This window comes from Micromesistius poutassou (genome assembly GCF_964030765.1).
Source record: "Micromesistius poutassou genome assembly, chromosome: 8".
Classification (NCBI taxonomy): domain Eukaryota; kingdom Metazoa; phylum Chordata; class Actinopteri; order Gadiformes; family Gadidae; genus Micromesistius; species Micromesistius poutassou.
This window is the reverse complement of record NC_140278.1, coordinates 7,741,752-7,768,301: the sequence shown is the minus strand read 5'-3', so window position 1 is coordinate 7,768,301 and position 26,550 is coordinate 7,741,752. Positions and strand designations below refer to the sequence as shown.

General features: G+C 45.0%; 1 protein-coding gene across 2 annotated transcripts; it reads right to left on the bottom strand.

The window, feature by feature from the left end:
- Nucleotides 1-1,064: 1,064 nt before the first annotated feature.
- On the bottom strand, nt 1,065-26,095 carry gramd1a (GRAM domain containing 1A). 2 transcript variants are annotated; one of them, XM_084471593.1, is made up of 19 exons: nt 25,682-26,095; nt 17,828-18,032; nt 17,501-17,521; nt 16,363-16,447; nt 16,176-16,279; nt 13,842-13,937; nt 13,555-13,635; nt 12,142-12,257; nt 11,593-11,857; nt 11,294-11,447; nt 10,634-10,780; nt 9,202-9,320; nt 7,969-8,111; nt 7,600-7,703; nt 4,816-5,043; nt 4,521-4,596; nt 4,092-4,193; nt 3,559-3,679; nt 1,065-1,933 (listed from the first exon to the last, which is right to left on the bottom strand). In XM_084471593.1, the coding sequence occupies exons 1-19, from the start codon at nt 25,798-25,800 to the stop codon at nt 1,832-1,834; spliced, it is 2,388 nt and encodes a 795-aa protein (XP_084327719.1). In that variant the 5' UTR covers nt 25,801-26,095; the 3' UTR covers nt 1,065-1,831. The 2 variants fall into 2 exon arrangements, with proteins under 2 accessions (XP_084327719.1, XP_084327720.1); XM_084471594.1 differs by lacking the exon at nt 10,634-10,780.
- Nucleotides 26,096-26,550: the final 455 nt, after the last annotated feature.

The following is a 26,550-nucleotide window of genomic DNA, read 5'->3' as shown; positions in this document are numbered from 1 at the left end:
TCAAGGGTTAGGTTTGAGGTCGCAAAAAGCAAATCTAATTACCACAGAACTAATTTGTCTTTGAAGTATCACCTCGAAATTACACATTATCGATTGACAGCACTTATATGTACATTATATAAATTATATCTATATATAAACCTAATTATGTAATTATGCTAATATTATCTTAATTTTAACAGGCAGTTGAATAATGGGAATGCTTGTATTGCTCTTAGTTGACCAATCTCTTGATTGGGGTATATATGCCTGAATGTATACATAATACATATTTATTTACTACTTTACCTTCATTAATAGGCTGAATATTCAGAACTCTTTGTTCCATTTTATCTCTAAACGTCCATTTTGTACATGTCAATCTAAGGGCGAGGATTACACTGCCATGGTAAAATGTTACGCTAAACATTTAAACTATATGAATCCTCAGTGTTCGCCTGCTAATAAAACAGGGTTCTGCTGCATTGTTATTGATGTTGTAACATGGTTTTAATTGCATGATTACAGATATGAATGTATATAATTGTATTAAACCTTTACTATTATATCCATTTTCTCCTCATGTTACTTTCCCTATAAGGTGTATTGAAATGTACATTAAAAAGTTTTTATTAGAAAGCCATGTCTAATCCACATTTATTATATTTCATAATAGCGCTGTGTAGTTGTTGAAATGGGTTGTCATCGTTTAACATGAGTTGTGAGGTGTATGGAGGAAAGATCTAGCCATTGGTATAGGTCATCAGATGGTTAGGGCCACCCGTAGAAGGTGGTACAGCAGATGGTTCAGTCCACCAGGCAAATGACTGGGGAGTTGATCTTTACCATTTGGCAAGTGTAGAAGCTCTATGAAGGAATGAACAGAGCCCTCTTCTCTATGCAGAGAGCTCAATTCTCGATTCTCTTGGAAACCTCTATTCTCAATGATGGGATATTCATCCCATCATTGAGAATAGAGGTTTCAGAGAGAATCATAGCTCTTCTCTATGAAGGGCTGAGAGCTCTATTTTTGGTTTCATCCTTTGAAAGTTAACAAACAAAAAATAAAATACAAGAGACAGAGGGTTGTTGCATATTTTAGCACATTTCATTGCTGTACAATCAGAACATATTTCTACTATAAATAATACGGACATCCATCATAACAGTCCTGCGAGAGAGAGATCAGAAGAGAGCTAGAGAGATATAAGTGGTAGAGGACTTTAAATAAAGTGTATAATCTAACTAATCCAGATCGGAGGTGAAGCTGTAACATGGTTCCCTTTTTAGTCCACACACACACACACACACACACACACACACACACACACACACACACACACACACACACACACACACACACACACACACACACACACACACACACACACACACACACACACACACACACCTCAATGTTCTAGAACGTTGGGTCATTATTGCTATGTCCGACCAGAGATTCAAGAAACTCACTATACAAAATAATCAAGAAATAAATACTGTTAGCGCCCCATAGGCCACGCCCCGCGTTCTTAAAGGGAGACGACTCCGGAAGGTCAAAGTTCATCTGAAATGTTTTGATATGTCTCAGGTCCTCACAGATGCAGTGTGTCTCTGTGTGTGTGTGTCTGTGTATGTGCGGGTGTGTTAGGCAGCAGAGTGACATTGTGTACAAGGTCCAACACCCCAAATGGTCCCGTGTAGGAGATACAGACCAGAACTAGTCCAGAACTTGATCACAGCTAGTCCAGAGCAGTACCAATACTAGACCAGACCAGTCCAGACTGGTTTATTGCGGTGGTCCTGCCAATGGAGGCAGAGACTCTCAGAGAGTTCAAGAGGGCCGGGGAGGTCAGGGGTCTGGATGATGCTCTGTTGGGGGAGGCGGGGGAGAGTCCTGCTGCACCTCCGGCACCGGGATGCCCTGCTGTAGCTTTTCTAGAGACCTCTTCATCTAGAGGGGAGGCAGAAAGGAGGGGGGGGGGCATTAGCAAACTACTGCTACAAATACATTCAATAATAATTATCAGACAGAAGAGAGACAGACCACCAGATAGAGGGACAGACTGACACAGACAGTAGACAGACAGACCTGGTCGACCAGGTAGAGAGGCAGACCTGGGGCCTCATGTACAAAGCTTGCTTACGCACAAAAAAGCTGCGTAAACAACTTCTCACGCAAACGTTCGGATGTACAAAGACTGACTTGACGTGAGAAAGTGCGGTTCTCCACGCAAACTAAATGCCTGGCTTACGCACATTTCTGCTGCATTTTGTCAGTTGGCGGCACATAGAGGCAATGCAGCGCAACAACATTAGGCCTACTCGATCACGAGTCATGAAGTAATATTGCAATATGAGGCTAGTTCAAAGTGGATTTGAACGTCGGGATGTGTGATCTTAAATGCACTTCAATCATACATTATTGTTGTCGAGACGCATAATGTGACACTGTTGTTGATATTAGGCTAAACGTAAACAGACCCATAAAAATATATATTACTATTGGAGTTAAAAGGAAATTAAAAGGAAGCCCCAGCAATATTATTTTCAGTGATGACTTGTTTATTAAACGTTACATATTTCATGACCACGCATGACATCGCTAATGGATCTCTCTTCACGCATATGTCGTCAGATTCTTGACTGCAGTATTATTATTTGATGTTGCGTGGAGTAAGAACAAGCCATTGTTACTTAAATTCAATCTATCAATGAACCAGTCGGTCGATTTCGAATTATGTACATATTATTGACACCTTGGGTGTATGGGAACAACCAGTCAGCATGCATCCAAATAAATGAGAATATAAAAGCATGCGCAAAATGTGGCAATAATCGATAGGTGTGATGGCAGTGTTGGCCTTGTTAGAAGATGGTCGCATTCGAAATGAAGGGTTGTACCAAGACAATTATGATTTTTTGGGCAAAAGTGAGCCGATCCCAAATCACAGCTGCCATCCTTTGCTCAAATAGGGCGAGCTCCCCGACTCCGCCCGCTGCCCGTCTGACCCACACTTCTCCGGTGGGCAGACACCTTTCTTTTTACGTCCACCTTGATGTCCGACCACTTTTTTTTTATGTCAGCCAGAGTTCGGCTTTCGGCCCCAACCTCGTTGACCGACTTGGCAACATTTTCCCACGCCAGTTTTTTGCTTTTGGTGCTGATTCCGGATGAAAGAGAGCCAAACAAGATCTTATTTCTGGCCTCTACCTCCGAAATCAGCACCTCCACCTCGCATTCACTAAAGTTATTTTTTATTCCTTTCTCCATTTTCTCCTTTCTCCTAACGAGCGCACTACTGCAGGTTTATTTATACGAATTAGCATATTAAATGAGGGAGGAGACTGGGTGGAGAGACGGGCTCGTGCACGTGCGCACAATTTCACGTTAATTGGGATGTACAAAGAGAATCTGCGTGAAATCGTGCTTACGCAAGGATTGATACATCCGGATTTATTTGTGCGCAGCAGCTTTCCAAATTTTGGCGTCCGCAAAGTTTTAGTCAGAAATCCACGCAAGTCTTAGTACATGAGGCCCCTGGTCTTGTAGATAGACAGACAGGTAGAGAGACAGACCTGGTCTAGCAGAGAGACTGAGGATGAGAGGATCTGTTGCCACTTGTTGAGCTGGTTCTGGTGGAACCTCCTCTGGAGCTGTAGCACCTGCAGCCAATCAGCTGGGGTCTGGGGGGAGGGGCTGGAGGGAGGAGGGACACACCAGGGAAACACGTGTTGATAGGGCTGGGTACCAAACCTCCCCCTCAAGCAAGTCTGTAGCACTGAGAGCCCTGTCTGTGTGGTTGAGTACGAGTGTGTATCAGAGCTCCGGGTGTCTAGGTTTTGTTGTGTACCTGTGTGTATCAGAGCTCCGGGTGTCTAGGTTTTGTTGTGTACCTGTGTGTATCAGAGCTGCGGGTGTCTAGGTTTTGTTGTGTACCTGTGTGTATCAGAGCTCCGGGTGTCTAGGTTTTGTTGTGTACCTGTGTGTATCAGAGCTGCGGGTGTCTAGGTTTTGTTGTGTACCTGTGTGTATCAGAGCTGCGGGTGTCTAGGTTTTGTTGTGTACCTGTGTGTATCAGAGCTGCGGGTGTCTAGGTTTTGTTGTGTACCTGTGTGTATCAGCGCTCCAGGTGTCCAGGTTGTGAGCAGCTTTCTCCAGGGAGTAAAGTTTATAGAAGAGCAGAACATTGAGGGCGACCAACACCACCAGACTGAGAGACATAAGAGAGAGACAGCGGTTAAACTCCATGGCAAAAAAGTGTCAAGTGTGGTCACCATGGAATTGCATCAAAACACTGAACAGGCTAACAAAAACATGATTACAAAAATTAAAACATTACAAACACATTAGGTATAAAGGTATAAGGTATATTCCTTCAGGTTGACAGTACCTTACACAGATCCTATGCAGCAGAAAGATAGATGGAGAGAGACAGAACTGAATAGACACATTCAATACATAGACTTGATATTTGCATATGTAGCATGCTACTGGCATGATAATAGCGTGATGCATGTCAAGCATGCTTGGTACTCACATGAAGCTAACGATTAGCAGCATAGTGGAGATGCTGGTCTGTCCAGTAGACTGCTCGGCCTGGCTGCGGTAGTGAGCTACAACAACATCATCACATGACAACAGTTAACCAATCAGATTTATTTTGGCAATATTCATTGATTAAAAGCTGTGGGTCAGGACCGAGAAGTGGGACTCAGCAGGGGACTGACTGGTTGCAGGATTGTCCCAAAATACATTTTAAGGAGAATGTACAAATATGGGCCTCTTTGTGTGGGTCCACCTTCTGTGTGTGTGTCTACTTCCTGTCCATTTACCACTGTCTCTGCGGTCACGGTCGTCCCCCAGCCCTCTCTCTCCTCGCTCGGGCGAGCCGGTGGGGGTCGCTCCCTCTCTCTCTGTGTCGTTTGCCCGTCGCGAGCCCAGGCGCTTGCGGCGTCGCAACGCAGACAGACCTTGGATGCTGTCGATGCTGCCCGCCTCACCGCTGGTTACCACTGAGACCTCAGACTGGAGCAGAGTCTCCAGCTTGCACACCTCACTCTCTGTAGTAGAGGATAACACAGGGAGTAATAAGTACTAGAACCACAACTCGCTCTCTGTAGTAGAGAATAACACGGGTAGTAATAAGCAGGGGTGCACATAACTTTTTTAGTGAGTTACTCAGGTGAGTATCAGGAGATGGTGTTCGGTTGCGCAGTTCTATAGTGTGCGTGCGGTGCACAACGCACAAAGCGCTCCGGCTCCGTTTGCCTTTTTTTTTTGCAAGTGGCGAAACGCAGAAGTAGTACAAGATACACGTGTACTTTTGTTTTGATGACCTGACGGTGAGTTACGCAAAAGCGCGGTAGTGGCACAAGTGACGTTACGCATCGCTGATTATGGGCGCGCATGCGTACTTGCGTACCAGTTATGTGCACCCCTGGTAATAAGTACTAGAATCATACCCCGTTCTCTGTAGTAGAGAATAACACGGTAGTAATAAGTACTAGAATCATACCCCGCTCTCTGTAGTAGAGAATAACACGGTAGTAATAAGTACTAGAATCATACCCCGCTCTCTGTACTAGAGAATAACACTGGTAGTAATAAGTACTAGAATCATACCCCGCTCTCTGTAGAGAATAACACGGGTAGTAATAAGTACTACAATCACAACTCGCTCCCTGTAGTAGAGGATAACACGGGTAGTGATGAGTACTACGCTCACACCTTGCGCTGTAGTGGAGGATAACACAGGTAGTAACCCTAGTGATCATCACTTTTCCCACATGCAGCTACTTTCTTGAAAATTTCTGCCCTTTTACTGTGCGTTCACACCAAAATAGACAATTTTCGCCTGTTCGCGCGAAGCTGCGAAATCTGTCGCTGTGCTTAATGTGTGCACTGAAACGTGTCGCGGGGCGAATTTGTCGCGGAGCGTTTTGCCTGCCAACGGTCATTCATGCCAATTCATTCTCATCAACCATGGCCGAGATGTGTGTCTGTACCTGTTGTGGAAGAGGGAGAGACGTCGGAATGCCCGTCGTTTATGGGTTAATAATATAATCCGGAGGCGCACACCGCTTTGTGCCGTGATATTATATATATCGTATATATTATATGATATAGATATTTATATATTATATATAGATATAGAGCTCCGGGAGTCGCAAACGGCAACAATCACTTTCTCCTCCAAGCTGCGGTTCACTGAACGGTTGAACGGTGATTGGCTGTTTTACGTTACTTCACCCAGGGAGTGAACTGATTGGCTGTTACGTGACGTCACCCAGGGAGTGAACGCTGATTGGCTGTTTTACGTTACTTCACCCACGTTACCCACAGGGAGTGAACGCTGATTGGCTGTTTCAACGCGAATGCCGCGAAGAAGTTGAAATATTTCAACTTCTGCGAAATCTGTCGCTCATTTGCACGACAAAATCCACGTGAACGCGCCCGCCCGTCTTGGGGAAAACTGTCGCCCCGTCAATCAAATCTTGTCGCGGGTCCCGGGGACAATTTTTTTTGCCCGATACGCGTCTCTACGTTCACTTTGCATTGAAACGTGTCGCGGGGCGAAGTGCGGTGTGAACACACAGTTACACATTGCATAGCAATGCCCACAGATGGGCGAAGGGGACAGTCCAGCAGGGGGCAGTAATGCAACCCATATGGGTGACTGAGTGGAACTCCCTAATTCCGGTACATTACCGGAGTCCAGTTACCATAGCCTGGCTAACGCCAGACCAAATCTCAAGAAGATTTAGTCTGGGAACCACACATTCATTTTCTCATATTTGAGGTGTGGTTTACGAATGCCCAGAGCCGTTTATTGGGTGCTACGATTGTCTATCAAATGCGTCTGTACGTAGCTCATAGCCAATAAAAATAAAATTCAAAATAAACTTGCATTCTAAACTACTTAGAACACTATCTAAGGCTGCATCAAACGGTTTCTTCTCATCTGCTGCCATGTTGGACCCATAGATATAAACAAACGACAAGCTTTGGTGTGTCGCATAGATGTCGTCATCGTCTTGCTGTCCCCCCCCCACCGTTCTGTGATTGGTTCCCTTGCTGAGGAACAATCAGATCCATGGAATCCAGGGTGAAATGAATTTGCGTGCAAGGCAGCATGGGTATACCCAGGCTACAGTTACCAGCCAATCTTGAAAAAAATACCTTGTTTTCAAACAAAAGATGCTGTTTTGATTTTATAGTCACCGGAAAAACGTTGGGGCGTTAGGATAAACAGTGGCGGATTCAAATACGTCTTTAGTAGGGTTTTGTGATTGGTTAAATTGCTTCACGAAACCCCGCTGTGCACAGCTCGATAAATATCCACTGGCAATTTGTCTTGAGCAGGCAAATTGCCGGTGCAGATTTCCCAGAATATCAATCCCTGTTTCCATTCACACGTGGAAAATCTCATCATGGAAATCTTCCGGAACATAGCAAGGTAAGACTGCATGTGTTGAATGGGCTGCAAGTACTACAGTAACATCAGGCTCTCTTCAGTTAGGATATAACAGGTAGAAATAAGAACTACAAAACACTCAAGTGTTTGTAGTACTCACATGAGTGTTTGTAGTACTCACATGAGTGTTTGTAGTACTCACCCATGTGTTTGTAGTACTCCTCGATACCACTCCAGGTGTTCTTCTCAATCAGAGCTTTGACCAGACTCCAGGGCTGCTTCCGATAGCAGATATCAGACGACACTCTGAGGAGAAGAACACACGCACGCACACACACAACGGTTACAACACAGCAGATTCTGACTGGGGTGAGTAGGCTATACTGGAGATTAGAGGGCTACACTAGGGGTCAGTAGGTTATACTTGGAGTCAGTTCACTTAAAGTTTAACAGGCTATACTGGGGGTCAGTTTGCTGTATTGTGGGTCAGTAGGTAATAATTGGGGTCAGTTGGCTATACTGGGGGGTAAGAAGGCTATACGGGCGGTCAGAGGGCATTGTAATTGGGTACCTAATGCGGCTCTTGTTCTTGCCGAGCGAGGTCAGACAGTATCGGTGGATGGTGTAGAAGTAGTCCTGGTAAGGGATGCCGGACGTGATGACCTCAGAGTCCACCACATAGCAATGGCCCTGGGAACTGCTCTTCAACAGGCTCTGGAATCAGAACAGAGGTCGCTTTAAGGCCCTGTGTTGGCACAAACTTGCTACCGAATCAAACTTTTCCAACACTTCCCTAGTGTTGTGTCTCAACACGTCTCACATAACTTAAACAGCCCGCAAGTTGCAAGGAGTATTGTAACATTTTGAATTCACTGTATTTAACTGCAGTGCAACAGCCTATGAGAGAATGCTAATTATTATTTGGTTCTCAATGTATAGAGTTTTTACTGGCAATTTATTTTTCTATAGCTGTTTGAATGCGCTGTCCCCATCACACACTCAAAGAAACAGAAATTGTTGGTTAACCTCTTTCTCAGTTTTTTTATAAAAACTTAACATACTCAATTGAGTGTATTTCCAAGGGCTACACATAAAGGCACCAAAAGAAAGAACACAATCATCAAGGTGGATGCTACTGGGTCAGAGTGAATAAAGCTAGAAAGCAGCATAAATGGACAATTTCATTGCCAGCTGAAATAAATTTCCCTTTGAGTCAATACCACCGAGTGCATTGAAATGCCCAGCCCTAGTTCAAGAGCCTCTGATATAGGTCGTTAATAATGGAGTGGTAAACGTAGCCAAAGTTATGGTCATTTATAATTGACGCTTCCAAAAATCAGATGATATTCACGCCAGGCGAGAATGGATGGATCAGCCACTTTCATCACGCAGAGAAACATTGAAACACTCCGCCTAGAGACACTGTTTGTGCAGTGTAATGGCATTTATAGTAGGCCTTTGGCCCTGACATTGGTGGGGATGTGCAGAGCTTCAACATTTCAAGGGTGAGTGACCCATATGAACTGTGCACAATCCGTGATTGCACAGCTCACACACGGTGACTATGAATACGGTTAGACTCCACAGCGCACACTCGCTCTGGCAGGAGAAACCGAACGGCAATGACACAGCCCACCACCAAATCACTGGCAAACCCTTCTTCCAATACCCCCCCGCCCAAGAAAAGAGAAGAGAAACAGAGCTGCACACACCCGACATGCGGGCCCTAGTCGCAATCAAAGTGGTGAGGCGCAAAAAGAGTGTTCAAAATAATATATCCATCCAGCTGTAGGGGGAGGCAGACCTGTGTGTCCACCACGGGGGCGGTCTTGGGCCCCAGGGGGTTGTTGATGGAGATGGTGTAGCTCAGCACCCGGCTGCTGTTCCCTGCCCCGTCCAGCTGCCACTCACCCACCGTCAGGTCTGCAGGAAGGAGGGAGACAAGACAAAACACTAACGTTTGGCCCCCTCTGTTCCATATAGTATCAGCTGTAGTTAATATACACATGTATACCATTTTTGTTGAGGTTACCAAAAAGACGGCTTTATTCGATACGTCACGCCCAACGTCATGCACCCTTTTGTCTGATCGGCAGTGGAAGAGAATCAGTGGTCACCTGGTGGATAACCAACCTACCCAGCAGTATTACTAGCAGTGTTGGCGAAGTTACTTAAAAAAAAAAAAAAAAAAAATGAATCCCTTACTTTACTTAGTTACCCTCTTTGGAAAGTAACTCGTTACCGTTACTTGTTACTTTTACGTTACACTTTTATGTTGCTTATTTTCAATCAGTTCGAAATAATGTGAATACCTCCATCCAGTGGCGGTTTTGGTCTGTTGACATCACATTTTGGATGATGGTTGTGGGCGGCGATTCTAGCTGAGTTTAACGTCTCATGCAATGTTCGGGTAGGGCAGCTCAGTGATCGCGTTCCTCCGTATGTTTATCACATAACCCTGCAGGCTTCAATAAGGATTTCAATTCGTGCCAACAGTGGATCCCCCGTTCCCCCCCTTGTCCGTTCCATTTGAGAGACGCAGAGGTGAACTGTCCCCCGCGCCCTCCTCCCCTTTCCCCTTCTCACACAGCTTCTGTGCACGGCACCTCCTCAGCAAGCAGGGGCGCCTGCAGCTGGAGGGGGCGCCAATATGCCAATTCCCCACACAGTGATATGATAGATAAAAGAAAACCACTTCGCGACGCGGATGATTTTTTTTGCTCGTGTGCTCGTGCCACCCCCAATGTGACATAAAATAATGCCTCCCCGTGCGGCAGCCCGCTTCGCCCGTGCCTAAAACCGCCACTGCCTCCATCCCTCAAAAGTTACCGTTGGTTGCTCCACCGCGCTTGCCATGATGACTCTCTGCAGGCTATTGCTAGTACTAGCCTCAGTGTGGAATGAGCGCCCGCGACTATTGCGCAAGCGCGCAGCTGAGGCAGTGTCGCTGTCAAATCTGTCCCTGGGAAAAGTAACCTTGTGCCAAACTGAAAAAGGAACTACGTTTCGTTACCATATTTTCCAGTAGTAACGCGTTACACTACTTTTACCCGAAAAAAGTAGTTACATTACTGTTACACTACAACACTGATTACTAGTACTGGTGCTAGTTCATGCTCAACTTTGGGAGATGTCCTGCTGACGGACGCACAAAAGACACAGAAAGTGAAAATGTACAGAACAGTCCCTCCGTGGCGGAGGTCATGTATAAAAGGTGCATGTAGGCGTGTATGTACCAGTGAAGTGTCTCTGGGCGAAGAGGTGTTGGAGGAACTGCGTGTCGGAGGAGAACAGCAGGTCGTGCAGCTTGTCTACGCTCATGCACACCACGCGGTTGACGTGCACACGGCCCGCGAGGTCAGCACAGAACGCCTCCACCTCACCTAGGCAACACACACGCACGCACGCACACGCACACAAACAAAATGGGTTAGACAAAACGTGTCTCTACATCAGGGGTATTGATTAAGTAGTGGAATGGGTACTGAGTTAGTGTTTCTCAAAGTGGGAGGTAGCGGTACTGAAAGGGGGGGGGGGGGGGGCAGTGAGATGTTATGGAAGAGAGAATTGAATGTATTGTACTAAAGCTCAAGCTCTGACTAGGAAAACAAAGAACTGGTTGAACAAATTAAACAACTGTGTTGCAAACAAGAGCTTAAAACAAACATGTAAATTATTGATTCAATTTGTAGACAAGGACAAGGTCATTTAATAGCTTGTGTGAGGTACATTTGGGCAAATGTTTTTTGGAGGATTTGCTGTTCTGTTAATATGTGCCAATATTTACATCCCTTTGCTGAGCTATGGTTTCAAAGTAGGTGATGGGGTACTGACTACATGGGGGAAGGGGTATCGACTATGTGGGGGCGCTGACTAAGTAGGGGTAGGGAACTGACTTTCTTCCTGGGTATCGGAGGAGTTGCTGAGGTCGGTGGGCAGCTCGTCGTCGTTGGTAGCATCCAATGAGGAGAGGTTTCCCATGCTGCTGGTCGAAGGGGGGAGCATGTGATTGATCGATTCCACCGGAATATCCAAGGCCTCTTCCAGGTTCTGAGAGGAGAGAAGGTGCTGCCATGGTTACCAGGGGAGCTCCATGGAGACCAGCATGTCCCATGAAGACATGGGTGGAGATGGGTGATGCTTTAAATGACACTGAAAGGAACTCTCCTGGGAGATCGGAAAAGCTGGTACTCACGAATGAGGTGGCAGTGGAGGTGGGAGCGGAGGAGCTGGAGGGCACAGCAGGGGGCATCATGGGGGGGCAGCAGGGGGGTCCAGCCTCCAGGGACTCTGAGCTGCGTCTCCGACACAGCGAGGACACCTCCTCCACAGAGAGGTGGGAGGAGGAACCGGGAGGAGTCTCCCCCAGAGGACTGAGGGGGCCGCAGGGAGGGAAGCCCGGAAGAGTGGCTGAGCTGAGTTCCAGCAGGTCTGACACAGACTCTGACTCCTCTCCTGGTCTGAGGAGGGGAGAGGAGAGGGGAGAGAGAGAGGAGAACAGAGGAGTGAAAGGAGAATGAAATGATGACAGAGAGAGGAGAAGAGAGAGAGGAGAACAGAGATAACAAAGTAGAAGAGACGACAGAGGGGGAGAGAGGAGGACAGAAAGGAGTAAAGGGAAGATAGGAAAACATTGCAATCTGTTTACTGATGAACATACTGAAAGGATATCAAGCAGTATTCTATTGTAAGACAGGCAATCTTGTTGTGTCCTATTGGCTGACAGTTCAGGGGAAGGGCTTACAGAAGGCCGTTGAGGTGCTGGAGAGGCGAGACATAGTCGTCATCTTCACTGGTAAGACCCAGCTCTGTTCCATAACACTGGTGAACAATGTGCCACAGCTCCTTAGGCGACAGAGTCTACAACACACAGCGTAAATAAACATGAATATAGAGCTCCTTAACAGTCAACAACACAACACACAGTATGAATTAAAATTAATACACAGATCTTTAGGAGAGTCTGCAACACACAGTATAAAATGTACATTAAAGGTCCCATGGCATGCTACTTTATGGATGCTTTTACAGTATATAGGTGTTAGTGGGCCCCTAATACAGTATTTGAAGACGTTCAAGAAATTCAGCCTTGGTGCAGAATTACAGCCACTACGAGCCAGTCCCACAATGAGCTTTCCACAAACGTGCTGTTTTTTAGAAGCAGGTCAAGGTGGAGGGTGGGGGTGTGGCCCTGAGCAGCTTGGGGTCACGGTACCATGCGCTAGTGTTTACAGTGGAGGTATCGCAATGGCTCGGATTCATAATATCATCCGGAGGCGCACATAGCTTTTGGCCATGGTCTGTAAAATATTCTAGAACACTCCTGGTGCTCCGGCAGGAGTCCTGGAGCTCTTTATCTAAATAATATCATATTATATATACTGTAGATATCTATATTATATAATATATATTATCACGGCCAAAAGCTGTGTGCGCCTCCGGATGATATTATGAATCTCGACTGCGTCGGGTTCTCCGACGTCTCTGGTTCCTCCACTTCCACATCAATCTGAAGTATCTGAAAAATCTGAAAACCGCGACATGGAGGAGAAAGGGATTGTTACCCGCGATTGTCTCCCGCCGGGGCACCGCCGCCAAGGAGCCAAGGAGGAGACAATCCCAGGCAACAATCGCCATGATGGCCAAGATAACCTCCACTACGAGTCTCGTGGAAGTACCGGGAGTCCGTTAACGGCAACAATCCCTTTCTCCGCCATGTCGTGGTTCAGTCTGGACTTCAGTCAAAGCCAAAGTTCCTTTCCCCCAATTCCTTCTAAACCATGGCCGAGATAACTAGTACCAGAGACGTCAGATAAATTTTCATGCCATAGGACCTTTAATAAACAGCTGCATTGAAGAAAAAGTTTTATCACAATATACAATATTAAAAGAAATATATACACAATCAGTGGACGATGTGCCACTACTCCTCAACATCTCAATAATCTTGAAATCTAAATTGCTGTGTTTACATCGGCTGTTGAACACAAGTATTTCGACAGGTTCTGTGTGAGCATGCCTATATATCGGAGAGAGAAGGAGAGAAAATCTTAAGGAGGGAGTCTATAGAGAGAAGCAACATAGTCGCCGTGACAGAACCAGGCTGTAGCGGTCCATTGAGGGAGTGGCGGAGAGATGTAGAGGGAGAGAGCGGTACCTTGTCCATCAGAGCGTTCTGCCAGAGCCTGAAGATCATCATGAAGCTTCGATCCCTTGCGCCGAACGATGTGAAGAAGTGCTTCAGAGAGATATGGACAGAGAGAGCCAGTCAGAAAGGTCTGGTCTGGAGAGTCGGTTAGTCCTGGTCTGGTCTTTACCGATTTGGTATGAACTGGTCTTTCCTGATCCGGTCTGTCCTGGTCTAGTCTATCACAGTGGTCTGAACCGGTCTGCTGAAGTCTATACAGTACTGGTCTAGTCTATAGTAGTGGTCTGAGCTGGTACCTTGTCACTGTCCGTGCTGATCTGGATAGCGTTAGGAATCAGCTTGGCCGTTTTCTCCTTTGTCAGACTGGTCACATCTTTCAACGGGATTGTGATCTGAGCACAGAACATCAATATTACTAACACTGTAAACATGACCCTGGTCTTGTAATGTACACATTACCTTTCAACATGATGGTGATATGAAACACATAGTACACTGTAACATAACTAACACTGTAGTCCTTAATCAGTGTCGAGAAGTAGACAAAATTAAATTAAAAAAATAGAAATAGCACAACACATGTCGGATGATTCAATATGAAGTCTTGTTCTGTGTATAGTATAATGGCTGGAAATGGATGGGGCAGGAAGGGTTTTGAGCAGAGCTGGAAGCTACAGGCGCTGTGAGGGCTGTCATTGAAGTCAGATTTTCAAATTCATAGAACAGCAGATGGAGGACATCACGGTGGACATCGCGTCCTGTGTGCCACCCCCTTACAGCCGCCCCCCCAATAGTCGCCTACCCTTTGGCTGATCAGCAGAGTCTCATTCGACTGAGTTTTCATTTGTTGGGCGAAACATAAGATGAGTTACAACCAAATTCATCTGTGGTCGCAAGCACGTGGGAGAGGTTTGCCTTCAGGGGTTTCCGCCAGAAAGACTCACGAAGAATAAACGGCCAAGTACATGATGGGAGAAGTTAATTATTATATTCAATTTTTTAGGCGGAGTGTGGCTAGGTTTATGCAACCCAACTACATTATTAGGTTTAGGCAACACAACTCTCTTTTTTAGTTTTATGCAAAACAATAACCTGGTTAGGTTTAGGCAACACAACTACCCGGTTAGGTTAAGGAAACACAACTACCCGGTTAGGTTAAGGCAACACAAAAACTTGGTTAGGTTAAGGCAACACAACTACCCGGTTAGGTTAAGGCAACACAACTACCCGGTTAGGTTAATGCAACACAACTACCCGGTTAGGTTAAGGCAACACAACTACCCGGTTAGGTTAAGGCAACACAACTACCCGGTTAGGTTAAGGCAACACAACTACCCGGTTAGGTTAAGGCAACACAAAAACTTGGTTAGGTTAAGGCAACACAACTACCCGGTTAGGTCAAGGCAACACAACTACCCGGTTAGGTTAAGGCAACACAAAAACTTGGTTAGGTTAAGGCAACACAACTACCCGGTTAGGTTAAGGCAACACAACTACCCGGTTAGGTTAAGGCAACACAAGTAATTGGTTATGTTTAGGCAACACAACCACCTGGTTGAATTGGCCTATCTACTTGGTTAGGTTTACGCAACATAACTACTTGGCTAGGTTTACGCAACATAACTACTTGGCTAGGTTCAGGCAACTATTGGTTAGGTTTAGGGTTAGGCAGAAAGCCCTTTCTGGCAGAATTCCCCAAATGAAAGCTTCTCCCATGTGCTGGTGGCATTAAGCCCTGAGAGCTGAGAGCTGCACCTCATCAGCTAAACAGTGGTGTGACTATGCCCACAGGGTAACCCCTCCTGGATACCGCTATTAACATGAACCGCTCCCCCAATGGAGCTCCATACATCCAGACACACCGGACACACAACAGGGGTTCATACTACATACATAGATTGGGGATGCACCATACCGATACCAGTACTCTGACTTGAAACTGTGCTCATGTACTCTTAAAACTTCTGATACCACCACCCAATACCACTTTACGCAACGTGACGCAATGTTGAAGAGCCAGTGAGCCCAAAACATTCATTTTATCACGGTTACTGAAATAAGTTCTCAATTTAGAGTAAAAAGGGGCACCCCCGGCGCGTTTTGTGTGATATGGGGGTTAGGATTCTCGGACACATACGACAGTACGAAAAAAGTATCACAAAGTTGCCATTGGCCATGGTCGTTTTTTAAACTGTAAGGATATTATTAAGTACTAATATCTGTACTCTGTCTCAGCGAGTACCCAAATGTGGAATCTGTGCATCCCTACTATAGATGCCCATAAGGTTAACCCTCCCCGCTATTAACATGAGCCACTCCCACGATGGAGCTCCACAAATAAAATAATAACAGTATTATTCTATAACACTCTCTCAACCTGGAACTCAAAGCAATTTCTGATACTGTTTTTTTTGGATACTTGTGTGACGATAACTCTAATATAATAATAGCTATCTGTTTGAAATGACGACCTACTTAAATAACCTTTTAACATGGTACACTCTGAAGTGAATAATACTGTCACATTACCAATACTGTATTCATTACCCTGTCCTTATACCGTGTACTTTATGTAGGCCAATACTGTAGTGCAGGAAGTGTGGTGGTGTGTTTAAAGGAAGTGGGCTCACAGTGGTTTCCCAGCGGAAGATGTTGCTATAGAAGCAGAGCCAGTTCTCCGACAGGTAGAGACGACCTTGGAGAAGGATGTCCTTCTGGAGTGCACACGAGTAGTCTGGAACACACACACAAAATTGGACGCTGGTCTCTCTATGGAATAAGAATTTGTACGGGTCCATGTGGGTGTGCGTGACTTACCAACTATCAGTCTCTCTGTATCTGGTAACTTCTTAAAGAGTTTCCGGAAGTCTTCGTTTCTCTGTTTGTATGTTGGACTGAGGACCTGAGGGAGGACAGAGGAAGGGTCACGAATGTTCCACAGTTGGCCGGAGTCTCATCACCCAATGTCCTCCACTCACATCGGCTGGCCAGCAATCCTTTAGCTAAACTGACCCTGTTTACCCAGGACATACTATCATTTACCAAGATCCCAAAGACAACGTTGTCCTCAAAAAATGTTTTTGCTACGCTTACATTGGCCTACTTGTATCTTTTCACCCACTGACACGGGGACACTACCTTTAACATGCATCTGCAATTCCAAGTAACGGTTGCTTAATATTTCCATGTAAAAAAAAGAAATGTCTGCGAATACCGACCTCACGATGCCGGAGGTTTTACAAAACAAAAGACGTTTTGCTGCAGTTTTGAGTTTTTTGATAATGCAGCCCTGATGGCGCTGTGGAAAGGCGAAACCGCCCAGTATGCAAATTGAATCTAGTCTATATAGTAGTCTGGCTGATAAGACTCAGATAGGACTGCCAGGTCATTACCAAGATCTTCTCCATATACTGGAGTAGTAAGGTAACATTTGCATTCTTCATTTCGTTCATGTGAATCTGGCACCTGACTGACTCAAGTCAGTAGTAGTCAGCAGTCATACAGTCATATATGCTGTCTGATCTGGCCCATCTTGTTTCCAGGAACAAGTAGAGCAAAGATATGCGTCAACACCATAAGGTTTCAATGATTCGCAGGTGGCCGTGGTATCAACAGCATAATGCACTCCTAGGTGTGCCATTATTGAAAACCTTCTTAGAACCACTAGGAAGGTTCTTACACCTTGTATATACTGATTACTGAGAAAGTTTACGTAAAGTATCTTTCAACGCAATCTAGCACTGGCTTGTACCACACAGCTTCACAGTTTTCTGCCTAGGTCAGGTTTACTGCATGGGTTTCAGACGTGTGTGCATGTGGGGGACATTTTCATGGTGTGCTGGGCTCTAAACGCAAAGCAAACCATTCTGCAATGCAAGGTTGCAAGCCCTATGCTGCGTTGCACTGGAAATTAATGGAATTCTTGGGAATTGCTTCGTAACCCCCGGGTACTTACATTGTACCAGCTCTGCATCTTCTGCAAACAAGAGAAAAAAAAACATCAGTTTCTATCAGACTAAAACAGAATGTGCTAACCATGCAGACTCACATAGAACATGCTAGCCATGCCATCAGATTAATACAGAACATGTTAGATATGCTATCAGATGAATACAAATTGTCTAGCAATGCTACCACATCAATCCAGAATGTGCTAGCCATGCTATCATAAATATACAGAATGTGCTTGCCACGCTATCAGACTTCAACATCCAGAATGCACCACGCAGCTCACAGGAGACAGGCGGGGGAGGAGGGGAAAGGCATGTGGGACAGTGCTCACCTTGGCATTGCGGCTGAAGTGGCGTGAAGCGAGGGGGTAGGCAGAGCCGAGGGAAGAGCCAGAAGGGATGGAGGGCAGGGGGCTCTCAACCCCTCCCTTCTCCCCCCCTCCCCCCTCCGTTTCGCTGCTGCGCCCCCCCCCCAGCACCCTGCGGCGCAAGGAGGGGGAGCTGCCGGGAGTACTCCGGGGGGAGTTACTGGCCGTGCTGCCGACAGAAATACAACATCATGAGTGTGAGTCACGTGGAGTGCGGATCATGTGGCACAATACTGATTGGTCCAATGCACTGTCAGCAAGACCACAGATACATCCATCAACCAAAAAGCATCAGCACAATCAACAACATCACTGGAGTGTCCGGGCTCCCCTCAATACTATTCAATATCCCTTTAAACAAAAAAGGGGGGAATTAAAACCCCAAACAGAGAACTTCATCAACAGAAAAAAATAATGAAGACACTACGAGGACTTTACCTATTTGTTATGGATTTGACCAGAGGGCTTGAGTTTTACACATACAGTATGCAGGTGTAATAAAGAAAAGTAGAGGTCCAAGCAAGATGATCATGCATCATCTCACTGTTGCTATAGAACTAAGTGAAAACAATAACTAGAACAGTATCTGTGTGGGTCAATAGGTTTTTCCCCTGGGGCCATGACAAACTACATTTACCCCAAAACAGTCAACATGGCCACCAAGCCATGTGTAGTGGTCTAAAGTTGATCTCTAACAGCGTTCAGCTGTTGACAGAAGGCATTCTGCATTTAACAAGAGCGATACATAATTTCACAATGCGAGTACACATTTAAATGCCAAGTAATTAACGTTTACTGTTCCCTGCATGTTTCATTTAGTTCACCCCCAAACATATCAACAACACTAAATTACAACACTAACCCTACATGTCAACAACACTAACACTACATTACAACACTAACCCTACATGTCAACAACATTAACACTACATGTAAACAACACTAACACTACATTACAACACTAATCCGGCTACATGCTAATCAAATTGAAATTAGGCTTGCGTTTTCTCTCAACTGACGGTGGCGGTGCTGAGAACTAGAGCAGCTCAAAAGCATCGAAGAAGAGCTGCTCTCTGACGATCCGATGCGTCCTAACCTCATTATAACCTAACAATTAACCCTTTATAAACTGAAATTAGACGACCTAATAGCCCGACAGGATAAACTAACGTCTGAAGAGGACGAATATGCTTTGACATTAATATATCTTCACTGGCCTCACCCGGCTAAGTAAAACCGAGATTTAAACCCCTCATTATGTTAACAGAACGGCGTTATATACAGTCTTGTGTACGGACATTAGTCACTGACTTGACTCATGTCAGTTCTATATAAAGCTATATCAAACCCTATAATTAACTCGGGTGCTGTGGAGAAGTGTAGATGGGCCACGGCGGCCCAGGCCACATTCATTTAAAAATACTGATGTTGTCAGTTAGATGAAGAGGGCGAATGGGCTCTCCAACCAGAAGATTATACTCGCTGCGATGGACACCTCGCCATCACATCGACCGATTCATTGAATGGAAATTTAAAAAAAAGAAAAGAAAAACATGGCAATTATCGCCACATAACCGCGACATTCATATTGAAGCTATATGCGTTACTTACTCGAACATGGTGTTATGCACGCTGCTCGCTACAGTATTCACACCTTCAACGCACGCCGCCTTGTATCCGACCCTTTGGCGCTGTCCGCGGCCTCACAAAGCCCCGGTGCTCACGGAGAAAAGCTCTTCCATCACTCCCCCCCACCTCAACCAACGGAGTCTCTACTCCCCCGCCGCACAGTCCTGTCGCTTGCTGCCGGTTACCGGAGGCCCGCTCCGTGGCCGCTAACAACAGGCTTCCTCCTATCTGTAATCCCCGGAGGTGGAGGAGCCAGAGTAGGGTGGGGGAGGGGGCGGGGGGATAGCCGCATTGGGGGAGAGAGTGATAAACATGATAAAAAAAAACAACCTGCGACGCTAGACGCTGTTTTAATCAGGGGAAAGATATCACAAAAGAGACTCAGCAGGACAAAGACAATCAGTGAAATTAAATCAGTCAATCCAATAAATGAATTTAGACTACATGTATAATCCATTTATTAACGTCATGATAAACAGCACGTTTATTAACCTATAGCAAGCCACGCCCACAGACCCACACGTCGTCTGGTCATCCTCCGGATTAGAACCTCTTAATCTTCTATAATCTAGTGCACCGGCCTACTCCGAGGTTTCGGACCGACTGAACACAAACAAATTGTATGTCTAGTCTAGCGAATTTTGATTGTTTGCGTTGACCGTTTTCGTCTCAACTGTCAAGGACAAATGTCATGCTGTTGTATACCATATAAACAGTAGTTCAGCAAATCATGTCTAAAAGATTGACAGTGGTTTAAACCTGGACTATATAAAACAGGTTTAAACCCGACCTTTAGTACAGTTTAACCCTGGATCGTATAACCAGGTTAAACCCTGGACTGCTAACCCTGACTCCTATGCACTACCATATTTGGGATAGTGAGAGTAAAACAGAAGCAGGTCAGTAGAGTGAAGCTTTCTGTTTGTCAGAACAAACCGCTGCTGCAATTACGTCACCACAAATACAAGCCACTCTCATTGGGTAGAGGTGATGTCATAATGTAGACAGGATGACGCATGCTAAGCCCCGCCCCGAGCTGTTAACAAGTCAGACTAGGAGTAGGATGGATCAAGGGGGGAGGGAAAGATTGAAATATGCATAATATGATATAATATAGTAATAATATAGACAGCCCTTCACATGCAGAATTTAACCTGAGGAGTAACATGGTTGGAGGCGGTAGCACATGGAACAGGATGTCCATGTGATACCTCCTCCATGTTCCTCCATACCCTACAACATACACAATGCGCTAAACAGCCTCCTACTCACCTCTCTGGTATATGCTCCCCCCATCCTACTTTCCACAGTGTTTGCATGAGCAGATGGTTATGTTTGCATTGAGGACATCATGGGCCTTTAGACAAGTGCTGCAAAATCGCTTTCTGTTGCATAGACCCATGACAAAAAATATACAACATGACCTAATGTACGTAGATGATAGAGCCCTCTGAACAGATTAAGTCTTTATCTCATGAATCCACAAGTCTTGTCCCTTATCATTTACAGAATGGGGGCAGATTAGCCAGACAGAGCTGTGGGACGTTGTCTTATTCGGATAGCCAGCTATGGTGACAGTCATGTTGGAAGTTACTGATGCAAATACCCACTTATTGGCATTAACACACCAGTGTAACAATGCTCCCTCTTTTCAGTTCCAGTTCAGTGTGTGTGTGTGTGTGTGTGTGTGTGTGTATGTGTATGTGTATGTGTATATATATATATATATATATATATATATATATATATATATGTGTGTGATTTGTAGATCCAAAATAGCTACATCTAACCGTATGCAATAAAAGCCCCTCTCACACATCCAGTCTTTCCTTTGATAGTTCCAGAAGATTTCCTGAATTTTTGTTCTTGTGTGAATTAGGGATTGGGATCGGGACCCAGTTCCAAATTTCTCAAAACACGAAAATCATTAAGGTCCGAGTTTATCGATACTGCCATCAAGTTCAGTGGGTCCTTTAACGTAACCCAATATCTTGAGATGTCATTTCAATTAAATAATTGGTGCACAAACATATTTTGATTGCCTAATGAAGTTTTTTAACTCAAGTGAATGGCCTGCCAATCGCAGTTTAACTAAACAAAGAATAATTGAGTTGGCTCATGCCCTCGTTCTCTTAATTTCTCATTTTGTCAGTTGGTTGCTTGATAGGATGGGAGCTCCTCTCAGTCCGCAAGTTTTATGGCGGCCGGCATCCATCGGTGTTGCATAATGCTGGACTGTCCCTTGGCCCATGTATTCAAGCATTGGTATTACTTGTGTGAAAGGGCGAAAAGAAAAAAAAGAACTAGGAGGTGCCTTAAAAGTTAATCCAGTAAATAACCTGGAACAATGTGTGTGAAGGGGCCTATATTATGTCATCAAGGCCCTTCCTGTTTTGTCATGAGCTGCACTTTTCTAAATGGATGTCAGACGTTTAAAGCACTTCTTACGCATGTAAACAAAGGGATTAACCTACATGCTAACCCTACATGCTCACAACCCTAACCCTACACGAGAAGCAACAAGCTTCAGTCTGAGAAAACTTTTACATTGACTGAGGGGACATTGCAGTAACTAACCTGTCTCCTCTGTCTGCACTGAGTAAACTCCTGAGGGACCAGCTAGGCTGCTGATTGGGGGAGGAGACAGGTGGTGGGAGGAGAAGGAGCTCCTGGACAAGCTCCTCCCCCTCAACAGGCAACCCCAAGGAGAGGGTGGAGCTGACTCCAGCCTCCCATGGCAGCTGTCCAAGCACCACCTCCCTCTTCCTCTTGGTCCAGATTCTGGACCGGCTGGGATGATGGGCGGGGCTAGAGGTGTGGTGGTGGGCAGGGCTAAGGAAAGGGGACGAGAACTCACTTTCAGAGAACGGGGGCAGGATGTAGAGCAAGGGGAGGGGGTTGGGTTGAGCCATGATGGACTTGACTAACACCTGGTCCAGACTAAACTTTGTGGACCTGGCTAACACCTGGTCCAGACTAGACATCAGGGACCAGGGGGGTATTCCATCAACCAAGCTAAACCCAAAGCCGGGCTTATTTTGCTTAGCCTGGTTTCTTTCAGCTATAGTTGCGTTCCATTAATGTGGCTTAAGGGAATCTCCTCTAAGTAACCATGGCAACTTATCCGACCAAACTAACCATCAAACTAAACGCAAATCCGGGCTTCTTTCAGCTAGAGTTGCGTTCCATAAACGTCACTCAAGGGAATTTCCGCTAAGTAACCATAGCAATTTATCCGACCAAACTAACCTGGTCGGGAGCAGGTTAACTATCAGGCTAACTTGAGCGGTGTTTCAGAGAAATCCATCTATCAGCAACAATTGTACCATCAGAAGGTTCCGCCAAACCTAGTCCTCACAATTTTGTACAAACAGCGTATATTTTCACTAAGGGTCTAAGATTACATGACGCAAATGAAATAATTCAATGAATTGCTATCTATTATTACTGTGGCTATTTTTTCAACACAATTTTACACAAATCTATGTATTATCGTGTCATCAGTAATCAGCGGCTGGGTGAATGGTCTATCACTTGCCCTGTGATACGCGCGACCCGAGTTCGCGTCTAGACTAATGCGTAGTATTCTTGGCGTTGGCTTCATTTTGTAATTCTTACTTTATTAACTTATTATTAACTTGTAACTTTATTAATTCCCTAATTAAGAATATTCAAAGAAATGGAAAATAAATGGCATGAAAGGTCATTTGATTTCTCTAGTAATCCTTCCTATATTACTATTACTTGCGTGGGGTTAGAACCCCGGTCGACCGGATGCAAGTCCGACACGTTAACTCGAGACTATCTCCCTGCTTTTAAATCCATGGTCAATATTAAATTAAAATATGTTACGCTTAATACTACATATGCATTCAACAGATCGCAGATTTTTGTGCCAGGCAGCCTCCCTGTTTCTATTAATGGTTACGGTGTTCCCTTTTTGAGTTATTATATGCGTGTACTCCTCATAGACCTCCACAAGCAGCTTCTGTTCGCCGCTGGAAAAGATCCCGCTCGGTCCTTTTCGGACATTTGATCCATGATTCGACATTCACGGTTCTGGGCTGGTTACATATCTCGTGAACGCGCGTAATCCAGGATAACGCGAGCCTGGTTTGAACTAACCTGAGCAAGGCACGGCTGAACTGCGTTGATGGAACGGCTTTAGCCTCAAGTGGAAATTGGCGCTAGTTCTCTAACCAGGCTTAATCAACTAATCGCTGCTTTTGTTAGCGACTTTGATGGAATACCCCCCTGGCTGAGGGACAGAGATACTGCAAGTGACACAAACACATAATAATATATATGACACAAGTACACTTAAGCCCCTGGTATACTTAAATCTAGATTGAAGTTGGTGTGCTCACATTGGCTGTTGAACTGCTGTCAAACACAGAGTTTGACAGGGTACAATAGGGTTCCTATGATGTGTGGGCTGGTCATTTAATGAAACAACCTGTGGTGAGACAAGAAGTAATCAGTCTCGTTGTATTACTAACCAATTGCAGGCAGGAGTGAATTGTTTTGGTCGCAAACCTTCTGGCCGCAAAATGTGGTCTGTGTGAATACACCTATTTAAATATACTTTAAGTATATTGGGGCCTTTAACACTGATAAAAACAACTACAAGCAAACACTACACTTTAACAAACTGAGCTAATAGCCACACACACACACACACACACACACACACACACACACACACACACACACACACACACACACACACACACACACACACACACACACACACACACAAGTTTGTGTTAACAAATGGCTTCAGAATTTTCCACCTGCACCCTATATAACCATCATTTTGGGTGGGTTGATTTTGCCCTATGGGGCAATAGCGCCCTGTACATCCTCAAAATGTGTGGGTTTTAGCCAAAAACCAGCTCAGATTGTTATCAGTGTCTGACAACATTATGGAAAGGATCACTACATAGAAAAACATATTTTTCCTTTACCTTACATGCATGATCAAGTTTTTTGTTAATGTGTCAAACCAAGAATAGCAGGAATTGAGTTGTTGCAGGAAGAGAATAATGGAAACGCGAGTGACCGTTTGACCGTGGAGGGCCGACAGAGTTTGTTGTGTTTGACTACAGAAAGTGTGGCTTAAGTGTTATTCAAAAGATTTGGGTGAAGGAGGGTTGCGATTGGATGACAATTTCCTGCAACAACTCCACGCACAACCTAACGATCGAAGAGTTCTCCTTTAGCGAGACTAGGTTGGACACAATCTCAAGGGATCCTTTTAAGAATGTTTTCTGACATCTATAAGAAGAATCTGAGCCGGTCAGTGGCAAAAACACTTCTAACGGCCGCAAGGGTTTAGCATTAGTCAATCTGAGCCGAAATGATAGGAATGGGTCCACGTTCAGAAATCCTGGAATTATCCTTCAAGTGTTTAGACAGCGTTAATATTAAATGTTAGTCAAAAAGTAATGTCTCCCTTCTGGCTTCATCTTAGAAACAACCGTTTGGACACTTAAGTTTAAAACGATTCCAAGGCAACATGGATGCCTTGGGTCAACGGACCATGTTTCAGTTCTGAACATTCGCTGCACTGAAACAGTATTCACCAGAACACACACTGCTCCTTCCATCGAGAGGTGTGTGTGTGTGTGTGTGTGTGTGTGTGTGTGTGTGTGTGTGTGTGTGTGTGTCACACACACAGTACTTTGTCACAGGGCAGGTGTCCAAACGATCTGTAATCAAGGTAGGTAGGTAGCCGACCCAGGGGAAATCACACACTTGTAAAACAAACGACCAAGTCTCTTTATGCTTTCCTCTGTTTGAACAAGAAGCAATCTCAACACTGTCGTGTTTACCCGCCGTGATCTCTTTGAATATTATCCACTTGACATAACACACCAACAGCAAGCTGGTAACCTGCCGTGTGTGTGTGTGTGTGTGTGTGTGTGTGTGTGTGTGTGTGTGTGTGTGTGTGTGTGTGTGTGTGTGTGTGTGTGTGACATCTCCTCTTTATACCCTATAGATATATTAATAGACGTGGGATATGTAGTCAATATATCAATATATAATAGAGGCAAGGCAAACTACCGTCAACACCCGACACTAAAAATGTGTTTAAAAATAATGCGTCTATAATAACTATGTAGAAACAGTCAAGGCCCCAGAATCAGAAAGGGAAGTTTAGTGAGCTGGGTCGGGGTAAGGTCGTACCTCCCGTTGGATGAGTTTCCTCCCCCATGTCGGTGCTCCTGCCCGGCCTCCAGGACCAGCCGCGCCACGGTCCGGGGAGTCAGATTAAAATCACCTTTCTCACAGGAACACATCAGCATGGTCGAGCTGTCCCATTAAAATCACCTTCGACATGGCTGGAAAAGCATCTACCGGCGTAGGCTAACGGTTAGCCGAACCAGCTAACAAGATAGCCAGATACAATCCACATTAGGAGGAATACCGTTACGGCGAGTTTACATTCCCAGCGAGGAGAAGTAACGATATGGTCTCCATCGTTAAATTAAAAACAACGCGATAAAAAAATGCATCGTCAAACTAGATGCCGAGACATACGAAACTTTAGAAAAGTTCGCTAACTGGCTTTAAACCCAGAGAATAGCTTTTGTCTCGGGACGACTGTACCATACACGGTGCTGGGGGGAGATTACAACATCTTATCTTCTATCATTTTAGCTTTTCTCAAATAAATCCGAAACACCAGGCTATTTCCTTAAAATATCTTTAAATGATCTGAATAGATTTTCATACATTTGTAACCGTCGAAATATAAGTTTACTCGCACCAAGAAATGCAACACACCCCCTATTTCCAAAGTTATGGAACAGCCCAAGAAGTAACTGTTTGGAAACAGCGGAGAAGGCAATTTCAAGGAAGTGTTGATTGTTGTTACTTTGACTTTCATTTAAAGTCGATGTGAACTCAAACGCAATTGTTATTTTACTTTAAATAAACCCTTCAACTCAACGACCGGGGTGTTGAGTCTCTGAATGAAACGGGAGAATGTAATGCTTTGAATGTAATCAATCAGTCTATATGATACACCGACTATGAAACAAATAAACATGGAG